Source organism: Marasmius oreades, chromosome 7 (genome assembly GCF_018924745.1).
Source record: "Marasmius oreades isolate 03SP1 chromosome 7, whole genome shotgun sequence".
Lineage (NCBI taxonomy): Eukaryota > Fungi > Basidiomycota > Agaricomycetes > Agaricales > Marasmiaceae > Marasmius > Marasmius oreades.
This window is the reverse complement of record NC_057329.1, coordinates 1,914,418-1,934,543: the sequence shown is the minus strand read 5'-3', so window position 1 is coordinate 1,934,543 and position 20,126 is coordinate 1,914,418. Positions and strand designations below refer to the sequence as shown.

The 20,126-nt window shown below is 42.8% G+C and overlaps 3 protein-coding genes across 3 annotated transcripts; all 3 read right to left on the bottom strand.

The window, feature by feature from the left end:
* Positions 1–541: 541 nt before the first annotated feature.
* On the bottom strand, positions 542–3,082 carry E1B28_011369 (uncharacterized protein; the record flags this gene model as incomplete). Its single annotated transcript, XM_043156398.1, has 12 exons — positions 542–546; positions 776–962; positions 1,012–1,385; positions 1,439–1,619; positions 1,673–1,755; positions 1,810–1,852; positions 1,924–2,049; positions 2,107–2,150; positions 2,216–2,342; positions 2,409–2,642; positions 2,693–2,857; positions 2,909–3,082. 12 exons carry the CDS (start codon positions 3,080–3,082, stop codon positions 542–544), a joined length of 1,743 nt encoding a protein of 580 aa, XP_043006184.1.
* A 9,902-nt stretch (positions 3,083–12,984) lies between these two features.
* E1B28_011368 (uncharacterized protein) lies at positions 12,985–13,863 on the bottom strand (the record flags this gene model as incomplete). The annotated part of the gene is made up of 3 exons (XM_043156397.1): positions 12,985–13,392; positions 13,443–13,579; positions 13,737–13,863. The coding sequence occupies 3 exons, from the start codon at positions 13,861–13,863 to the stop codon at positions 12,985–12,987; spliced, it is 672 nt and encodes a 223-aa protein (XP_043006183.1).
* A 3,687-nt stretch (positions 13,864–17,550) lies between these two features.
* E1B28_011367 (uncharacterized protein) lies at positions 17,551–18,963 on the bottom strand (the record flags this gene model as incomplete). The annotated part of the gene is made up of 6 exons (XM_043156396.1): positions 17,551–17,685; positions 17,753–17,881; positions 17,945–18,061; positions 18,119–18,499; positions 18,560–18,852; positions 18,909–18,963. The coding sequence occupies 6 exons, from the start codon at positions 18,961–18,963 to the stop codon at positions 17,551–17,553; spliced, it is 1,110 nt and encodes a 369-aa protein (XP_043006182.1).
* Between the last annotated feature and the right edge of the window lie 1,163 nt (positions 18,964–20,126).

The window sequence follows — 20,126 nt, the reverse complement described above, 5'->3', positions numbered from 1 at the left end:
AACTCTAGCCATCGCGTTGCCAAGTCGATTAAACACCTTGCGTGAAGTCGGATAGAATCGATGATTATTGAGTGGACCGTGATAGATACGGCCTTGAGCAGGATCGAATAAAAGGATAAATTGGAGGTATGGTCCGTTGTGGCGGATAGCTACTAAGAACTGAAGTTGTATAGCCAACTCAGCTTCTCGCTCAGTAGAAAGAGGAATCCGTAGCACAATGCGATTGTCATCCTGGAAATAAGGAGGACCCCCAAATGGAGGAATAAAATTGGCAGGATATGCGTCTTCAGCGAAGTTAGTGAAATCTTGGATATAAAATAAGAAAACTCACAATGAGCTAGCATGGCGTATAATTGTTCAATAGCCAACCTCATGATAGAAGGAAAGATAGTGTAAAGAAAGGATTTGATCATGGTAACCTCGCCTGGAGACTTCGGCGAAGTTCAGAATAAAGGGGTATTTTATCGGAATTTTCTAAAACAAGTTAGAGGGAAATTTTCTTATTTCACTCCAGAAAGAAAGGAATACAATATTGTATTTTTTATGCTGCAAAGCAGCAGGATGATAGGAATACAAAAGAGTTTTAAAGTGACTCTACCACTGTATACTGAAGTCCGACTACAAGTAGTCTACAAGATACGCAAGAAAGATATATATAGGGCCCGTATAAAGCCAAGAAGTCCCGGTCTCCAAAGACCTCGGCGAAGTCCGATTGAGAGCGACTCTTTGCAAATTGGGTCAGGAAATAGAATAAAGGAAGAAAAGAATGGCTTACATTTGAGCGGAGAACCAAGCGGATCAGCTGAAGAACTTGGAGCGTCAACAACCATAGGGTTGTTAACCTCTTCATCGTCCTCAACTCGAACCTCCTCTTCGACCGTCTGTTCCTCGAGAACGGTGGCGGAAGTGCTCTCGGCAACTCCGGGAAGTGCCGCAGCCAATCGTAAGTGAAGCGGGGAAAACTGTAAGCAAAGTCAGAATAGAAGAATAAGAAAAGATATTGGAACGTACCTCAGGACGACGAATAGAATATCCGCTCAAATCAACTGAAAAGGTTTCTTGAGTCTTGAGGTTCCGGAACACTGTTTGAGATCCTTGGACAGACACCTCGCGAAAGTCTTTGGCGAAGTTGAACTCCAAGGGCCATTCAAAAAGACAACCTAGACCGCAGATGGACTCCCTCGAGAGTTGAAGCCCCTCAGCATGTAGCTGAAGGTACTCCAACACAATTTTGGGGTTGGCGGCGATTTGACGAATTTCGGACTCCTTGTCTGTAATACTCTTTTGAGTAAGGGAAAGGGTGTCGGCAAGAGAACGGATAGTCGCAGAGAGTCGGTCTTGAGTCTCGAGAAGCCGGGTCAACTCGACCATGCGCTCGTGGAAGTCTAGAAAGAAACAAAACTTAGAAAGAATAAGGAAAGAAAGATTAAAGACTTACGACCAGGAGTGGGTGCACCCCAAGCTCGAACCTGATCCATCTGAGAAAAGGCCTCGTCTTGAGGAAGGATCCAGTCACAAAGGTACCGATAAGTTTTGCATTGGGCACATTTGTTGGACCGGCCGACATAGTTGCACTCCATGCGGGCAATAATGCATGTCAAGCATGAAATCCGCATCTCCTAGGAAAAGAATAAGTTAACAAAGGAATAAAGATACACAAAAGAAAGCTTACCGCTTTCATAGATTGTCCAGACTCCAAAATATCACGGAGGGAGAATGCTTCCCCGTGAGGAACATCGAAGCGATAAGGAACTTCTAAGAAAAATTAAATTAGAATTTCAGAAACAAGATAGGATAAATAAAGCTTACCAACGGAGGACCGCGCTAACGGATGCTTGACATCATGCAACTCCTAAGAAAGTTGGTTAAGTAGGAAAGAATATAAAAAAAAAAAAAAAAAAAAGGGAATAAGCAAGGACTTACCATGTCCGTACGCCGACGTTGGATATTCTTTTTGGCAGGCGGAGGGCTTATTGAAACCACCCGGCCTTTTCCCTTCTCGCTGACAGTATTCTTGGATGAAGCGGGAGGAGCCTTGGACGAGCCAGCCTAAGAAAAGAAATTTAGACTAAAGAAAGGATTTAAACAGACTAAAGGATGACTTACCGTGGCACTGCGCGTGGTCGGACGACCTTCGACGGTCAGAGGAACTGAAGGAGATGGCCTTTCATTGTCTTCGCGGATGGTCTGTAAAATAGAATAAGGAAAAGGATACGTACGACAGGGGGAGACGACCTTAGCTCATCCACTTCGGATTCGCCGGAATCGTCCTCTTCTTCGTCATCTTCAGCGGCATTGTCAACACCGTCTTCGGAAGCCGTTTCTGGCTCAGTTGTCGATGTCTGAAACAAAGGGAAGATTGATATAAGATATAAGGAAAGATAAAAGAAAGAAAGAAGGAAACTTACCTTCTTCGCGGAAGAAGAAAGTCGAGGCTCCTTGATTGGCAGAACCGCTTCGATTTCGACTTCGGAACTTTCAGAAGGTGGAGGCCAAGCTTTCTTTGCGGAAAGTGAACGCCGTTGGGCGAGATCCAAGGAACGTCGATATTCGGGAGTCCAAGCTGGAGGACTGAATACCGCAAGAGGGGCTACTTCACTTAAGTAGTTTTGGTTGGGAGAAAGACAAAGATTGCAGGCCGGCTGAGAAGTTGGTTAGAAAGGAAAAGGAAAAGAATGGATTATATACGCACCAAATTGTAACTATCCCAGAGAGCAAGCTCATCTGCGGATAGAATCCAGGCATCAGGTTGGATCTCCGGAGGTGCAAGGCGGGAAACCGCAGCGCAAAGACTGCCGACAGCGGTAGGGAATAGTCGATGTGTATGTTTTGCGCGGAACTCATCCGCAATACGATTCTGTAGAAGAAACATCAGATAGACAAAAAGGACGGAAGAAGATTGACTTACGAGGCCGCGTTCTTCAAACTGGAAGGCCGCCTTGATAAGAGCCTTGTGCTCGTCTTCGTTCTTGACAGGACGCGTTACTGCATCTTGAAAGCAGCGGTGGACGCAGTAGAGATCATTGTTGAACACTTCGATACCGTGATTATTAAACTCCGTAAGCCCGGGAAGCAGAGACATGGCTAAGAAAGAGACGACGCGTTAGAAGGGAAGGCAAAAGTAAGGAAGGAAGTTAAACAAAACTTGTGAAAAGGGGGACATACATAAAAAGGGGGTTCGGCATACGCCGGATGACTTAGAAAAAGTGCGAGTTCCCTCTCGCAGAACCAAGTGGAGTGGGAATTTCCCAAAAAGGAAGACTTCTTGCTGTTTAATACATCGGACCCTTGATGGCTTAGATGTCAAATCAATAGCAGGAACAGATCATCTTGATAAGATGTGATAGATAAGAAAAAGGATAGATTAAAGGGTCCAGTACCTGCAAAATATGCGTGAACTTCATAGAATTGCATACCAACCAGAAGGAACATTGCGGATTAAGGCAGAAAGATTGCGGATTGACTTCAATGCAGCTAAGACGGACTGGGGACAGTCCTTTCTTTTGTTAGGGGGAGATATCACGATATAAATCGGAAAAGACCTTAAAGATGCATATTTATACAATTTTAACACTTATGAGTTATAAATTATGGGATTAATAGGACTAGAGTGAGCCTGCACTTCTAGTTAAAGCATGAGCCTCTACAAGAGACTTTATCTGTACGAAATGTACAAAATTAGGAAAGATGAGAGACTTCGCTGAAGTTCAGAAAACTGTACGAACTTCAGGAAGCAGCTGTTTAAAAACCTTCGTTCTTGTATTGGAAGGCCTCCTCTTACTCCTGGAATGCTCATAGCAAACATAGGGATTTTATTATACACTTTATTGAAACTTCAACGAAGTCTGGTTGGACTGCTCGGATATTGGAATTCTCGGATATAGAAATCCAAACAAGGATAAAGGAAGGAACATCTGATTCTCACGAACGGAAAATGGAAGGAATAGGAATTTCTCGGAAAACCAAGGAAACACGGACTTCAGCGAAGTGCACGTGTTATTTGATTGCAAGAGGGAAACCTTGGGGACAGGGCCTAGGATCGAGGCTAGATCTTCTCCAAAAAGGAATAGAACAGGAACAGGAAGAATGGATATGCCTGAAACAGGGACTCGTTCCCTAGGAAAAACAGGAGAATGCGGATATGTCGGGTACTTCGGCGAAGTCAAGTCCCTACATCGCAACCAGGAAACAAGGAACAGATATTCAGTTTAATATTCGATTGGGCACTTCAGCACATAAAACTCTTGTATTATACCCGATTAAGCGAGTTTCTGTTTGACTGAAAGGGATTTCATTATTATTTACCAGTTTCACACACATTTTGGACTTTTACTATTATCTATTAGAAAAACCGTATATAAGGAGGGCAGGAAAGAGGGATTTTCCCCAGCAACCTACGAGAGGAGACGCAGTTCACCTACTAGGATTCGCTTGAGATTTGACCTTTGCCCCAGTCTTCACTGAAGTTGGTGTTCTGTGTTTGGAAGGATAGATTAGATTATTGCAATTGAATTTGGTATTGGCATATTGTCTTGGAATTGAACTCTGGATATTGAAGTCAATTTGGACTTATATTGAATTTGGATTGCTATTGTCTAGTTTGGATATTGAACTTGAAACCGAACTTTGGCGAAGACTTGTAAAAGCTTTGTTGAAAAGTCAGATATCGAATTTTGGGATTTGTGAATCATATTGTCACTCTTGTAGTGAAAGAACCTTGATTGAAACAACTATAAAACCGAAGACCCCACATATTCTATCTTTCTTGGTGCCTCTTAGTGAAAACTAAAGCCTTAAGAATACCGACCTCCACCCCTTACACTTGTGTATACTCTTCTTGGTGTGGTTTTGGTTTGCGCACTTCGTGCTTGAGGTGTGTTTACTAGCCATATTTAGTGGTGTTGCGCAGCGTTATTAACGGAATACCGCTATTGAAAAGAACTTGGATAGGAAAATGTTTCCTAGATACTTTGGGCCTTGCGTAGTCATTCGACGTACTAAAGGTGGCTCTTATATCTTAGCGGAAATGGATGGAACACTGCTACAGGGAAAATATGGAGCCTTTCGCATCCTACCTCACGCGGCGCAATACCACATTGACCTTCCTACAGAAATAAAAGATTTAATTCAACTATCTAAAGATGAGTTAGAAGCCATGGCTAACGAAGATGAACCAACTGAGTACGAACTTGGAGTGGACTACATCTTTGACAGGGCTCAAAACTTGAGGCAGAATGGTAATGCCTCAGCTATGGCAGAAAACGATAATGAAATTGAGCTACCTAGTGAATCTGAGGATCCAATGGACAATCCAGTAAGAGTTACTAGGTCCGCTAAGAAGAAAGTTAGATTCTCTCAGATCTGACTGAACATATAAAACCGAAAAATCCAGTTAGATTCTAATAAAATTTAACTAGTGCACAAGTATATGAAATGACAGTAATATGAAAGGAGCGGACACCGTTTATTGCTACAGCCAGCCATTGTTAAAGAGTGATCTATGGAAAGATACACTACTGAATAGACTCCATGGGAGCACCTGCATCCTCCTCAGTAGGCTGGTTTGTAGACCTCTCCTGTGCTGAAGTCGACATAGCTGACTGTTCGACGGAAAGGGCGAGGTGGGAAAGGACTAGCTGATTTACCTCAACAAGTTTTTTCTGGGCTGCCCGGTACACTGCTCCTTGGTGAAGGATCGAAAAGGCCGATGCATTGACCTCCGTACGGCGGAGGGTCTGAATGGCGGCGAGGTTGGACACAGAAAGGGAGTCCATACCAAAATGGGCCAGCATGCTGGCTATGACCTTGAGTACAGAGAGATGTGTAGACTCTCTGCATTTCCTCTCCTCTGTCCAACAAGTTGTCATAAGTGATGCTATGGCCACGAATAAAGAGAGGACGGTCCCAAGGTGGACACTCACCCTCGGATTCGGGCATAAGGTCTACGCCTGCCTTATCGATATGAGCCTTCTTAGCAGGCTTGGCTTTGATCTGCGGAAAGATTAGAAATGATTTATATGAAACGAATGACACGATCTACGGACCTCTTTCTTCTTGGAAATGCGAATTTTCATAGGATCCTTTCCTTTAGTGGCATCCTTCATCTTGAAGTCGTCATTCTGGTAAAAGGATTGAGCGATAGATAGCTTTAGAACGAACTGGAGGGCTTACTTTAGTGTTTGCTTCCTCAGTGTCAGAGATTTCAATAGTAGCTTCGTTGCGAGAAGAGCTAGCTCCCTATGGCCAAGTCAATATTGGAATTTAGAATGAACAATACAATAAGAGCTTACATTCTTGCACTTGATAGCAGATGCCTTGTTGCGCACAGCGCACATCTCAACGTAGAAGGATTTGGCCTTTGCGAAGTCAACACTCTTATTGAGGGAGAACTGTTCAATGTCAGCGGTGACCATCTCGACGACGTTGCGATAAAGATCAAACGCAACATCGTCTTTGGCAGATTGGTAGCTTTGGAGCTTGGTCTGAACCTATGGCAGAAGCATTACAATGAACCAGAGATAGAAGAGTGATGCTGAACGTACCACAACGTTGAGAAGCTGTTTGGTGAACAGCTTGGCAGACAGCTTGTTAGCATAGGGATGCAACTGGCTGACTTGTTCAATGATTGGAGCAGCACATTCAACCTAGATTTTTGTGGGAATGAATTCGCTACAAGTGGACATGTTTTAGATGAAGTGAGAATGTATGAGTTGAGAACTGGTTACTACTAAGGCTGGTTGAGCTGGGTAGTGAAGAATTGGCTATCTACGGTCAACCTTTTATACCTTTATGCTCTACTATCCAGCTGTAGATGACTTTCTCTACCTTATGGTCCTAAAGGACTCCTGGATCCAACATCTAGTCAACAGGAGTTGACTGCTCATTTGTTTGGGGGAGAGGTACCTTAGGTTCCTGAAAATTTGACTGAAAATTTGACCGTAGATTCAAGTTTTGCGATTTGGACACCTACATGAACATACTGGTGTATCTATGGATCCTGAAAAGATAATCATTGCTTAAGAAAATCGTATAAGTGAGAAGCTATGCGAGAGATGCATAGCGATAAGAACGATTGCAAAATGTGCTACGGATAGATTCACCTAACTCCGAGCATAGAGATACGTGAGCTACGGCTGATGAGACTTTAACTTAGCAATTAGAGTTTTAAGTTGGACTTATTTGAACTTAGCCATGCAGTATACAAATCAAACAAGTTTTGATTACAAGATACGAAATATGATAATACAAAAAGAAGAGTTTAAGCGCCGTAGCACGTGCCAAAAATACAAGATATGAGGGTAGATGCCCAATACAAGAATCAAGAAAGCTACAATAAAAGTAGGCTATTGATACAACCAAGAAGACATGAAAATGACTACAGATTCGATATTAAAAGAAGTCCAAGGGAAGAAAGATTACTAAGCTCTAACAAAGAGTTAGTAACTTTGAATTTATAAGACAGAAATATTGAACTTACCTTTTGTGCTGCAGCTGAAGGCCGAACGCCCTCTCGACAGCTTGCCTGTCTTGATCCAGCTTGGCAATGACTGCCTTGGAGACTGGATCGAGAGAGTGGCAGACAGAAGGGGAGGAAGAATCTGAAGATTCTCCCTCGTCCTCACTGTCCCCCTCCTCTTCTTCCGCACTTGAATCGTTGGTGCTCTAGAGTTGAAGGTTAAAACAGACCTACGGAAAAATGGGGAAATGACTCACTGCTTCTTTGGCCTCATCGTCGATTAGGTCCCTAGCAGTAATCTTCTCTTCCTAGAATGATAATATGAATGGATGAAAGTATAAGAAAAGATAATAAAGACTTACGAGTCTAGGAGTAAAAGGAACTCCCAAATCCTCTTCTTCCTCGACCTCTCTTGCTTCTTCTATGATAGCTATAGGCTCAGCTACGGTGGATGGAAGATCTGAAGCAGAGGAAGAAGAAGCCGACGAAGAATCACCAGATCCTACTACTTCTTCTCCCTCCTCAACAGCCTCACTGGCTTGTTCAGAGCCCCCAGTTGTAGCTACAGGAGCAGGTAGATCGACAGAAGTAGAAGGAGAAAGACCTTGTAGATGAAAGAAAAATGTAACAGGGGGTCTGGGGAAAGTGTGTTCTCCTCAACACCATCTACGCCTGAGCCAGAAAAAGACCATCCAAGCGATTGGCCAAGAGCCTTGACCTGAGAAGGTGTCATCTTGAAGGCTTCATCATCTTGAAGACCCTTGAAGACCTCAATTAGATCTCTCCCCGCAGCCCGTAGCATGCGTTGACTGTCTTGAATATTGTCCCAGACAGACAAAGCGGACTTGTAAGCGGCCATTTGTGTGATCTGGAGATCTTCGAATGCTTGTAGCTCACGATGGAGCCGTAGGACAATCTGAGCCAGAGCTTGAGGCAGAGAGTGAGAATGGAACAATAAGAAAGTGAACGAGAAGAACTTACGAAGGTTGTTGCTCAATGCAGCCTCGAGTTTCTTGAGGCCAGCTTGTGAGTTGTCCGGGTCAAAGTAAGAGCACTTGTGTTTCCCGGCAAAACAGCGCACACAAGTTGGTCGATGGCCAGCCTTTCCGCTAGCAGCCCAGATTGGCTTGCAATCTGCGTAGCCGAAATAGGTGCAGCGGCCACAGGGAGAGAAACGATTGAACTAAATAAGTTTGGTCAGAGAAAGACTACGAGTAGAGAACAAGAGGACTTATGAAAGCGACAGAGTGACCAGCTTTCAAAATTGACTCCAGGCTGAGCTTCACCTCACCTAGATCGAATTGGAGGTCCATATCTACACTATGATGTTAGCATAATAACCAGAAGAAGGAAAAGTACTTACTTCGCACTTCCCCAATCCAAGACTCAGGAAACACATGAGAAGGGGCAGAAGACGCCCACAGCTCATCTACGGAAGTGCCAGTACGATTGTTGCTGGCCTTAGTCTTTCCTTTGGTCTTAGAAGGCTTTGAAGGTGTTGGAGTGGGACGGGCCTTGGCCGCCACACCCTCGGATTCGGAAGTCATGCCCGTAGACGGCTTCTTTGCCTGGGATCGCGTTTTGTACCACTAAAAGAGAAATAGTAATATGGACTAAGTACAAAAGTACCCTTGATAAGAAAAGAAATCACTTACAGAAGGAGGAGACCCCGCATCATCAGAGGTGTCTGCAAAAGCGACCTTCTTGATGAAAGTTCCGGCAGCCTTGACCTTCTTGGGTTGTGAAGGGCTAGCTGTAGGTGAATTGGGAGCCTAGATACGATATGAAAAACAGATAGATAAGATAAAAACTGGAATCCCACCTTGCATTTCGAAGCTGACCTCAATGGACCAGCAACCGGGAGCGAAGAAGGACCAGCTTCGGGCGAGCCGAAAGCCGGTTGAGCTGTCTGGGACAAACCCGTAGCAACATCCTGGGAGTGCGTAGCTACCACAGGAGGGAGCAGAAATGCGGATGGAGGAAGCTACGGTGGAAGATAAGTGTTCAAAATAAGATGAAAGGAGCACAAAACTTACTGTAGACGGGAGAACTGATCTTGGAGCCTCCAAAAGATAGTATTCCAGAGGCTCCGAATCGAAATCAAACCGCTATGAAAAAGATAAGCTACAGGAATGAAGCAGAGATTGAGACTTACACCGAGAACCTCGAGTAGGTGGGTAAAATCTGTTTTCCCATACATCCACTCGTCTCCTGGCACCTTCCAATCGTCGGCAAGAAAGGAAAGGGTGGCCATAATCTGAAGAGCCAGGGAGATCCAAATTTCATCGCGAAAACGTAAGATTTGATGGTATAAATGGTTCTACGGCGAAATGAGAAAGAAAATGATATGAGAAAGAAAGCAGGCACACCAAGAAAGAAGTGTTCTGTCTGAATTCTTCGAACATTTGTGGAGCTTTGGTCACCTTAGCGATGAGCCGATTGTTGAGGTCCCCAATCCAGTTATGAACAAAAAGGAGGTTGGCCTCCAGAGCGTCGAGAACTATTGGGGATGGAACATAGGGAACAGGTGCTGGGGCTTTGCCCTTGCCTTTCTCTTGTTTTGAGGGCATTTAGATATGATCTACGGCGTCGCATCAGTATGCGACACCGCAAAGAGATAAGAAAAGAAAAACAATCTATGGGCCTCGGAGCAGACTCCGAAGCCTCTGTAGGTTGTCTACACACACCTCGAAGACGTTGAGGACAGTGGTGAAAGAGATTTGAAGAGCGGCAGTGAAGAGTGACTGTAGAGCAGGTGGGAGAAGGGAAGAAAGAAATTTTCTGCTAAGTCCAACTGCTGCGGTTTATATAGCCAAAATTCAACATATGAACCATCACATGACTGTAGAATGTTATAGAATGTTGTAGAATATTCTACTTCTACGGAAATTAAAGCCTCGAGGCTGTTGAAATCATCTACGGAATGATGAGGCCATAATTAAGAAATGATGGAAGTAATTAACGACGGAACATTGCATCGTAGGAGTTCTGGCATGGGAAAATCATTTTAATGTCGGAACATTTCCTTTTTGGGAACATTAGCGCTGGTCAGCATAGAGCTTGAGCTCAAAATTTCTCTAAGTCAGAGACTTAACGGTTGTACACTAGAGTGTACACTGTAGATAAGATTAAGTAGATCTATGGGCCATTTTGAAGGCTTTTAGTAGAACTACCAAATGAAAGAGCCGTAGATCAATTCAAACGATAGAAGATGAAGTTGTACTCAGTCCATAGATGGACTGGGGACAGTCCTCTTTTGTTTGGGGGAGAGATAATGGGTGAAGTAAACCACTCAAGAGTCAACCTAATATCAGAGCTACGGGAGTAGCACCAATACCAAATCAACCCAAAAACTAGTAAACCTCCATGTAAAGTCTATCAATAACTCTACACACCAGGAAAGATTGCAAGGGTGGACTGCTTGGCAAAGGTTACACACAAGATCACAGTCTCAATATCGTATGAAGGTCTTATAAAATCAATGTGTAACTGCAAGTGTAAAACACCACAGCTACGGGAATTCTAAGGTTTGTAGGGGCTCTGTTTATTGTCCAGTGGACTAAGTGGGACTGTGAATTTCGTCTACGGTAAGGCTAATTCAAACAATTGGAGACTATTGCCCTCGACGGACACGAAAACTAAGTCCTCGGCAGACACGAACACTAAGACCCTCGACGGATCACGAAACAGTAATCAAGACCTTGGCGGCCTACAGACAGATAGTTCTCTAGTTTGACCTCGACGGTCTCGTATAGTTCAAATCAAATCTTATTGTTTCACTGCACAAAGACAGGGCAAATCTCTCTATTGGTGTCAAGAGCAGTTACTCACGGGCAACCCACTCAGGACTTTCCTATGCACGGGTAGTATTTTTTGTCTACGGATACATGGGCTGCTTTTATACTACTTCTACACTAGCTTTGTAATGCTATCTCTACTTGTTTCATCTCTAAAAATAATGCACTGTAGCTATGAATCCATGCAGAATCTTATCGCTAGGGGCCGCTACATGTGCAGAATCTCATCTACAGAGCTTTTCCATATTCGAATCATATATTTTGGACCAATCTGGACCGTTCTTCATTCTTGTTTCAGCATGTAGAATGGACCTACATAGGCGTACCATATGCTATTTCCTCCCTACGGACCTTATCCTGCATTTCGACGTTATCAAATCATATGGACTTTGTGTGTCCAAGTAGTTCCAGCATATGGATCCAGAGTTCCGAATCACCATAGCACATGAACAGCGTGGACTCTGAGATCCGTTGTTCATTCCTGCCTGGTTCCTAGGTACTCTATCTGTGATCTGGGATCTGTATCATGTCTTTTTGTCTTTTCCTCAGATCGGGACTTGATCTACGGTCATATCAAATTTCTCCTAGTCTGTGTAGTCCTATGTCCGATTTCTTGTCAACTAAATTCCCCGTAGAAGTAGGTACTCCTAGTATAAAGGTCTTTTGACTCTGTTAAGTTCTGCTACGAACGGTTCTGTGAAGACTACAAGTCTCCTAATAGTACAATCCCTTGATATGCCAGTGCATAGTAGAATGTAGAGAGTAGAACTCGGTGAATTACTGCTTAAGTCCTCTGCTCATAGTGTTCTACAGGTTTCAAATGGTTATAGAGTTTTCTGACACGATCTACGGCTCTCTCTAGCTGGTCTAGCTGCACCTACGGCACATTCCACTAGCAGCACTAGCTTTAACTAGCAATTTGGGCTCACTCTAGTTCTTAATATGATAAAGATCGCTCCATAGCACTGTTTAAAGTGCAAAAAGAACCCTGTAGCGTAGTCAACTAAGTTGCATTAGTGCTGTAAGGAACGATATGACCTTGTTTCCATTCATGAGAGACACGAGGCAGTCCAGATTGTCTGGAATGCAGTGAATTGGTGAGAATATGGAGAATGTGACAGAACCGGCAACGATCATACCCACGATACACTGGAGCTCACAGAACTGTTGGATGCCTTTTGGATCAAACCAGGTCACTAGAGTTCTTTGAGGTAGATCATCACCATAGAATAGTCACATTCTATCACAACCAACCACCTGCAAAAACATGCAAACCTTTGGAATTCTATGATGTTGTATACGACTTTGGGGGATAACCGTTGGATAGCTGAATCATTTGTGTTTTGCTGTTAATGCAAAGCTTGAGTAGATGGCACACCCTGGACAGAAATTCCATGACTAAAAGGAAACTGACCATTCGAAGTGTATCCTGTAACATATGAGCGAGGTGGAGGAATTCTGTTCGACAAATTTATGCAGATGAAAAACATACCCTACAACAGTGATCCATTTCATATCTAAAGAATGTCTGTCATTTTGTCACTACGTACTGTACGAGTTGTTGTGTAAAGTTTACTTACAATTATGTCTGACACTAAGTTGGTAGAGGAACAAAAGCAGTATAATAAACATGAAAACAGAAATCATTATCCGATATTACTGCTAAGTGTACACTGTACCAAAGAGAAAAATATAGACGATTTAAAAATGGCAAGGATTGCATAATGATATTTATGCGCGTGTGGACGTTGTCCTTCCCTTGTTCCCTTTCTTCCTCTTGTTTGTGGGCTCCATTACTTCTGACAATGGTTGCTTGTCACCGTCCTCACTAGACAATGTTGAAGAAGTTGGTTCGAAAGCTTCCGTCCCATTGACTTCTGCAATAGACGTTGAAGAACTTGGTTGGGATGTCTGCGTCCCATTGAATTCTGTAACTGACACTGCCAGAGAGTCGTCCAATTCTTTCTGTTGGTTGTTTGCACAAGTAGATTTGTAAGAGTGCAAGAACAATCTGTCAAATGTTGACATATTTACCAGCTTTTTAGGAGAAGGCAGCGGCACAACGATACATGGGACAGTTGTGAGTTCTTGAATCATGGGTTCAAAGGGTGAAAAGTCCACAATACTTAAGTGATAGTACTGTTAATGGAATCAATAATATAATTGTTTTTTGAAAACAGATTTATCACCTTAGAAGCCTTGGCCAACGGTTTTGGTAAAACCCACTCTTTAAGAACGGCACCAATCCACACCAATGTTCCTGGTGCTAACGCTCGATACCAGTCCTTGGGATGAACAAGAGCATTGTCGGGAGGTATAATGATATCTTGACAACACAGTGAGCTTTGGACAAGGAAAAAATGTTCTTGTTATATCCCGGGAGGCATAATGGGTCTACAAATTGCCCGATTTCTAGGACGTCCTTTTCTAAGACAAATATCAATGTTTACATTCAAAAAGGGCAGAAAGTCATAGAAGAATACCATCAGGTTGTTTTTCTTTATTTTCCGACGAATTTCTGGCTATTTCTTCCTTCTTCCTTTTCAAGTCTGTTTTTTTGAACTTCTTGGTAAAGCCAGAGGCACTTCCATTATTGGATGACAGAACCATCTTGAAAAATTTGTCGTGAGTGAGATGGAAAAATAAAAGGAGAAGATTTACAGGGAAATTTTTTCGGTGTGAAAAACCAAAGCATCTGGAGCCTCGTCCTCGGACACAGCAAGGCGTTTGAATGGATATTTGATGACCAAAAACCGCTATTTGTAAAGTCAGAACCCCACAAAATAGACAACATGGAAAATACCGTTCATGAACCTTCATCTTGTGAACAAACAGCATTGAGGATCGATACAACTTGATTTTGAAAACATTCTTGCACATACATGTCAAGAACAATAACTTACTTTATTCTGTTCATGTCGTCGATGATCTGTAATTGATTGTTAACTTCAACATGAAAGCAGAAGACGAAATGTTGAACACTTTCTCCAGTCAATGGAAAATTTCCGAACAGGGCTAGAGCAGTTCCCTGTTCAAAACCCAGTATCTACCCATAAACATGTGAACTCTTTCTTGGTTGTTGTCGTCCACATTAACATAGCTTCGAGTATAGGTGTTGTCTTGGTCTATCCTGTTAAAACTGTCTTGTTTCCCAACCAATTGGCTCCCAGACTTTCTATCTTTTCATCAAGTTCTGATAATACGCCATTTTTTGCTACCCTTGTATGCAGTCTAGCATTGTCGACGGAGCCACTGAGGTAATTCTGTACAGGAGACATTCGTATCAGTAAAGTTGAGTAAATAGTGATAGAACAGTTAACCATCTTGTTATTTAACAGAAGGTGGAACATTGTGAATCCAGTGTAGACAGGAGTATCCGTATGATGTGGGTTTCAGAACCAATATGCAATTAAGTTCTCTGTTGTCCAACATTATAAGGGCAACCCTGCTAGAGGTGGAACAATGATCACACAGGTCTAGCAGAGGGGAATCCAAAGTATATTAGGCAGCCATAGCTAAAACATATCCAAAATGCGCACCTAGCAGAGGGGAATCCAAAGAGAAAAGACTAAGGAATCCCTCTGACCAAGCACTACTATATCTAGCTAGTCACATGTCCATGTCCATATATATCCAGTACAGTCCATGAAGGGAAAGAGAAAGAAGAGAATGTAAAGTGGGAACGATAAATGCTATAGACGTGAAAATGGGAGTATATACCTTTCGAATGTGCGCAATCATACTGTAAAGACCGTTTGTTGATACCATACGAACTGCAGGTGCAATAAAGGAAAGAAATCTAAAATGCGTAACTCGGTGAGATAAGAACATGGAAAGTCAAGGGGATGTAACAAGGCGTATCTGTGTGGGATCCATAGTCACAGGGTGCAGCTAGGTCATGTTTTATGTGCTCTCTTGAACCGTGCAAGCTGTGTGTTGATTGATGTCCGGGGGCAGATCCTATAAGCCAAACAAGTGCACAGCTCCGAACTAGAGATCCAAAATTGACCAAGTCCACCAAAGCAGGTTGTCCCCTTACAAACATGTAGTTAACAACGGTTGATCATCTGAGATTTGAAATCAACAACGATGTCACCGCAGGGGGGTGGAACATTTGTTTGGAACATTCCAAAGATGAGTTGCAAAGTTGTCATCCAACAATTCATTGCACGGGAACAAATATGCAATTACGTTTCTGCTGATTGACATGTAGTCGTTTCAGATAAGTAGTAGCGATATGAAATCAACTTATTTGCAGAAGACAAGTGTGAGGATGTGGAAGGGAAGACCAAGACACGTGAATAATAACAGGAGTCAACAAAGTAACGTTACCGGATTTTGCCCCTGTTCACACGTGAATTTTCATCATTAAAAATTTCATCGTAAGGTAGGGGCAGTCCAGTCCCCGCAAACGTCACCTGATCTAGTGTGATGGACCAAATAAGGCGAAAAGGGCTTTCACCCCCTCATTCCGACTCTCATGTCTCTTTACCTACAGGGAGCAAAAAAATAAAACCATAGATTTACAGCAAATTTCATGTATTATACATCTGCACCAAAATTTTGTGGAGAAAACCAGATGACATCACAGAATTTTGGAAATTAGCTCCACAGCCAGATTCCATTCATCGATGTCAATCCCACTGTATTCAGTATAGCATGGCAAGAAGAAGTAAATATTGCCACAGCTGTACATCTAATTGCCACAGCTGTACATCTAATTTCTACAGTGGCAGAGATGCCGAAGAACTACATCAAACACCAAGAAAAAGAAGAAAACTGGCACATACCATTGAGGAAAGAGAAAATGTGAGCCTCATTCAACAATAAGTGGTAGACACCTTACTTACTCATTTGCAGGAGGCAGTAGAACAAGTCCCTACAGCACCAGAAATACCTTTTCTTCCTTCAACTCCCAAAAGAAATCCCTTGTCATCCCTTGCAGCCCAATCATTCACAGGAAGCCCCTTGAAGCAGTCAGCAATCTGCTATAAGCTCAATACCAACCCACAAACACCGAGGAGGTCCTCCCTCCCGTGTATTGAACACAAGATTTCCCCTGATGACATGTCTGAAAATACGCCCTCACAATCTAGATCAATCCCGGAGTTGAGGAATGACAATCACGATCGGATGATGACAATTGGTGATGATTTGGATGCTGAGGTCGAGCCTGACAGAGGTAAACCTTCTTTGACATTGGAAAACACAAAAGCTCACCTACAATTGATTCAGATATTGATATTGTCCAAATTGAAGCACCTCTTGATGGAAAGTTGCGTGCAGCGCTACAGGACATGGTCACAAGATTTACTCGAAAAACCAAATGGACCCTTACGTCTGGGCACGACTCGACATTCTCAAATCCTTTTTTAGCCAATACACGGAACAGAACTCCATAACATTTGGTCAGTGGCGCCGATTGGCACTTCAAGCAGCAATCGGCGTAGGCCAAAAGCACTGGTGTGCTCGCACTATCTGTGTTATTGCACGGCAATTTATCGAAGATCGGAAGATTCTACCCATCAACCCTTATGGTGAATGGAATGAATCATTACTGGCAGATGAAGATCTTTCCAATGAGGTTCAGGTTTTTCTGCAGTCCCTTGGAAAAGAGATCACAGCAATAAAACTTTCGGAATATTTGTGTCAGGAGGAGGTCATGGTCCACCATGGAATCGCAAAGGGTCCCTCTGTACAGACATGCAGGAATTACCTCCATGACCTCAGATATCGTTTTTCAGAGGCAAGAAAAGGCCAGTACGCTGACGGACATGAGAGAGTTGATGTTGTTCATTACCGAGACAATATCTTTATCCCTACAGTCCGTGGGTAACCGGCTGCAGACTTGTTGACTTTAATGAGTTGCCATTGATATGCATAGATGTAAGAAGAAGTTGGCAGTAGACAAGAAGAAAAAAAACATACCCAGTCCCATCCTTCATGTCCTTTCGCTTGATGATATAAATTTGCTTCAAGCATACCTGATCTTTCAGCAATCTCTCAATACCTTTGAAGCGTCTGCATAGATCATTCCCAACCAACATTGCCAGGCTCGCTGTATGACTGGTTTTAAAACCCCCAGTACCAATCTCAGAACCGGCTCGGAGATCGGCAGTAACTGTACATGGCCCTGGGAGAGTCCACTTGTCCTTCTGATAACAGATCTGGCGTGTAATGTTGGAGAGACTCAGTACATCTTGCAGCCTCACTGTTACAGGTATTAGAGCAAGACTTCCATGCATTGTAGTTGTCTCCACTATAAAATGAGAGTGTTATATAGATAGTATTGCATATTCAGTCACCTTCACGTACCGTTTGATGCGCCAATAGAGCATCCACCGTGATAAAGGCTGGCTCGAAATGCTGTCTGAGTGGGTGATCTCCAAACATGAGCTTTTTAACTGTGCGTGGAGGTGATGCCAGTGATCCCTAGTGGGAAATACAGATGAGATAAGAGATCACTGAATATACATATAATCATCCAAAAAACACCTACACTTCGAGCACGCTTACTAATATTAGAGCCACCAGTGATTTTAACATGCTCACTTTCAACTTGGATTGGATTTGCGGTGGTCAGATCAGAGGAAGCTGGAATTTGATTAGGAGCATTGAGGTCCAAGTACTACGGTTGTAAATCCAAATCGTAAATGCTAAGCATGTAATAATCATTTAAAAATCAACTCACATTGAGCTCAGCTTCAAGTGTTTGGTTGGCCAAGTTACTGCCGGGGTGGTGAAAATGTCTAGTATGATCATTGTCATCACCTTCACTATCTTTGTCAGAGGGATGATCTTGAAATTCCTAGTATTTTAGTATGTTAATAAGATAGGGGTGGAATTAAGTGAGGTAATAACACACCTGATACTCAGTTAATGCCTCATCAAAACGATTGTACTCCTCAGCGGATATTTCAACGCGAAGGTACACAGGTGTCTTTGGAGGCTTCCACTTTTTATCCCCCTTCTCTAGACGATGGCCATATGTTAGCAGATAAGGATTGTCGGAACCGTATATCTTAACAGTCAGCCCATCTAGGTCCGTCCCTGCTCCAATCTGTTTTATTTTCTGTTTTGAAATGTCACGTAGATTAAACTCAGCAGTATTCCACTTAAATATGAAACCAGGTGCGAGGTTTGCCTGATGCACTTGTAACTTGACCAATGCATGATCAATTGTAGCTTTCTGGATTGCATGACTTGAAAGATGTGCATCAAAGTCTTTGAACATGTCTGAAAGTTTCTAAAAGTTGTGTGATACAGATGTTAATTATACAGTCCGAGGAAAGTTAGAAAGACATACAGGCAATTCAGTCAATTCTTTGCGTCCGATGGACTGGTAGCATATGGATATATGAACTGAAAGTGTATCTCCACCCTTTGCATATGCGAGTTGACGATACCGGGCATTCTCTGCTTCATACAACTGGTGTTCTGTGGTATAGCCATTGGAGCGGGAACGGACCAAGGGATTCAATTTCATCTGTCCAGGACGCTGAGAGCTGGATGCTGAGGGAACATGGATAGTAGGACCAGACAGCTTGCCAGCACCATCACTGATGGATACAACATGGTTTTTATATGAGAGGTGAGTATCTAGATAGATAGGTATATGTTTATACTGAACACAATAGTGGTGTATGCGTGCTCACCTTTATGATATGCTGCATTAACCAACTGAGTTATACTGGCAGGGTCAGGCCGCATACGTAGATTCTGACCGGTTTGAAGCGGTAATGGAAGGGAAGATGTTGATGATGTTGATGGCCATGGGGACCTCTCATCCAACTGTGAATGGCTTATAGCTACCCCAAATAATATAAGTATTCAATCCAAGGTTTAGGTTGATGTGGTTACTTACTAGCCTGATTTAGTGCAGTCGATCGCGACTCATACTTTGTTTTGCACTTAACACAGACAACCTTTGTTCATGTATTGTTCCCAACATAGAAGTAAGTCTCGCCTTTATCAATCCACAGTGGACATGAAGACAATTGACATTTGAGTCGATCTTGAGCTGCTTTACGATCAGAGGTGAAAATGCCTCCGGATGAAGTGGTAGTATTGTTGAGGGGCATGATTGGAACAGATAGAAAATAGAGACAAGCGAGGGCAAGATGTAGAGGTGGATATGTGGTATATGAGCTTATATTAGTACTCTAAAACTAGAAAACTGGCACAGAGACCGTTTGTCATGACCCTATGCCCTGCGGAAATTAATAACATGAGTGATGTTGAAAACATGAGTATTCATGCAATCCTTGCTACTACCACATGTTAAATGTATGTATCATATCTACAACAAATGGCATAAAAGAGTACTCATGCCAGCAGCATGTATAATCTGAGAGTACGCATGTAAAAACACACAAGTATTTGCATATATGTCTTGCTACTACCGCATGCTAAATGTATGTATTGTATCTACGACAAATAGCATAAAAGAGCACTCGTGTGGACAGCATGTATAATAGGAGAGTACACATGTAAAACACAAGAGTATTTGTATATAAGCCTTGCTACTACCGCGTGCTAAATGCATATACTATATCTACGACAAATAGCAATAAAAGAGCACTCGTGTGGACAGCATGTATAATCGAAGAGTACTTGCGTGGACAGCATGTGTATTATATTGACAGGTACTGCTCATGTAGACGGCATGTACATTACAACTGCCTAGCAGCTTGCCAAGAATATCGGGAGATTTCATATTCCATCCATGAAATTCTGATACCCATAACTCGTACGTTGAAGGTAAATAGATAGGCATGTAGAATATAAAAGAAGGAACAGATTAGTTCACCAGATTAAGACAAACTCACCCCTCATTCATTCTATCTGTGAAACTGACCACCAATTTATCAGCA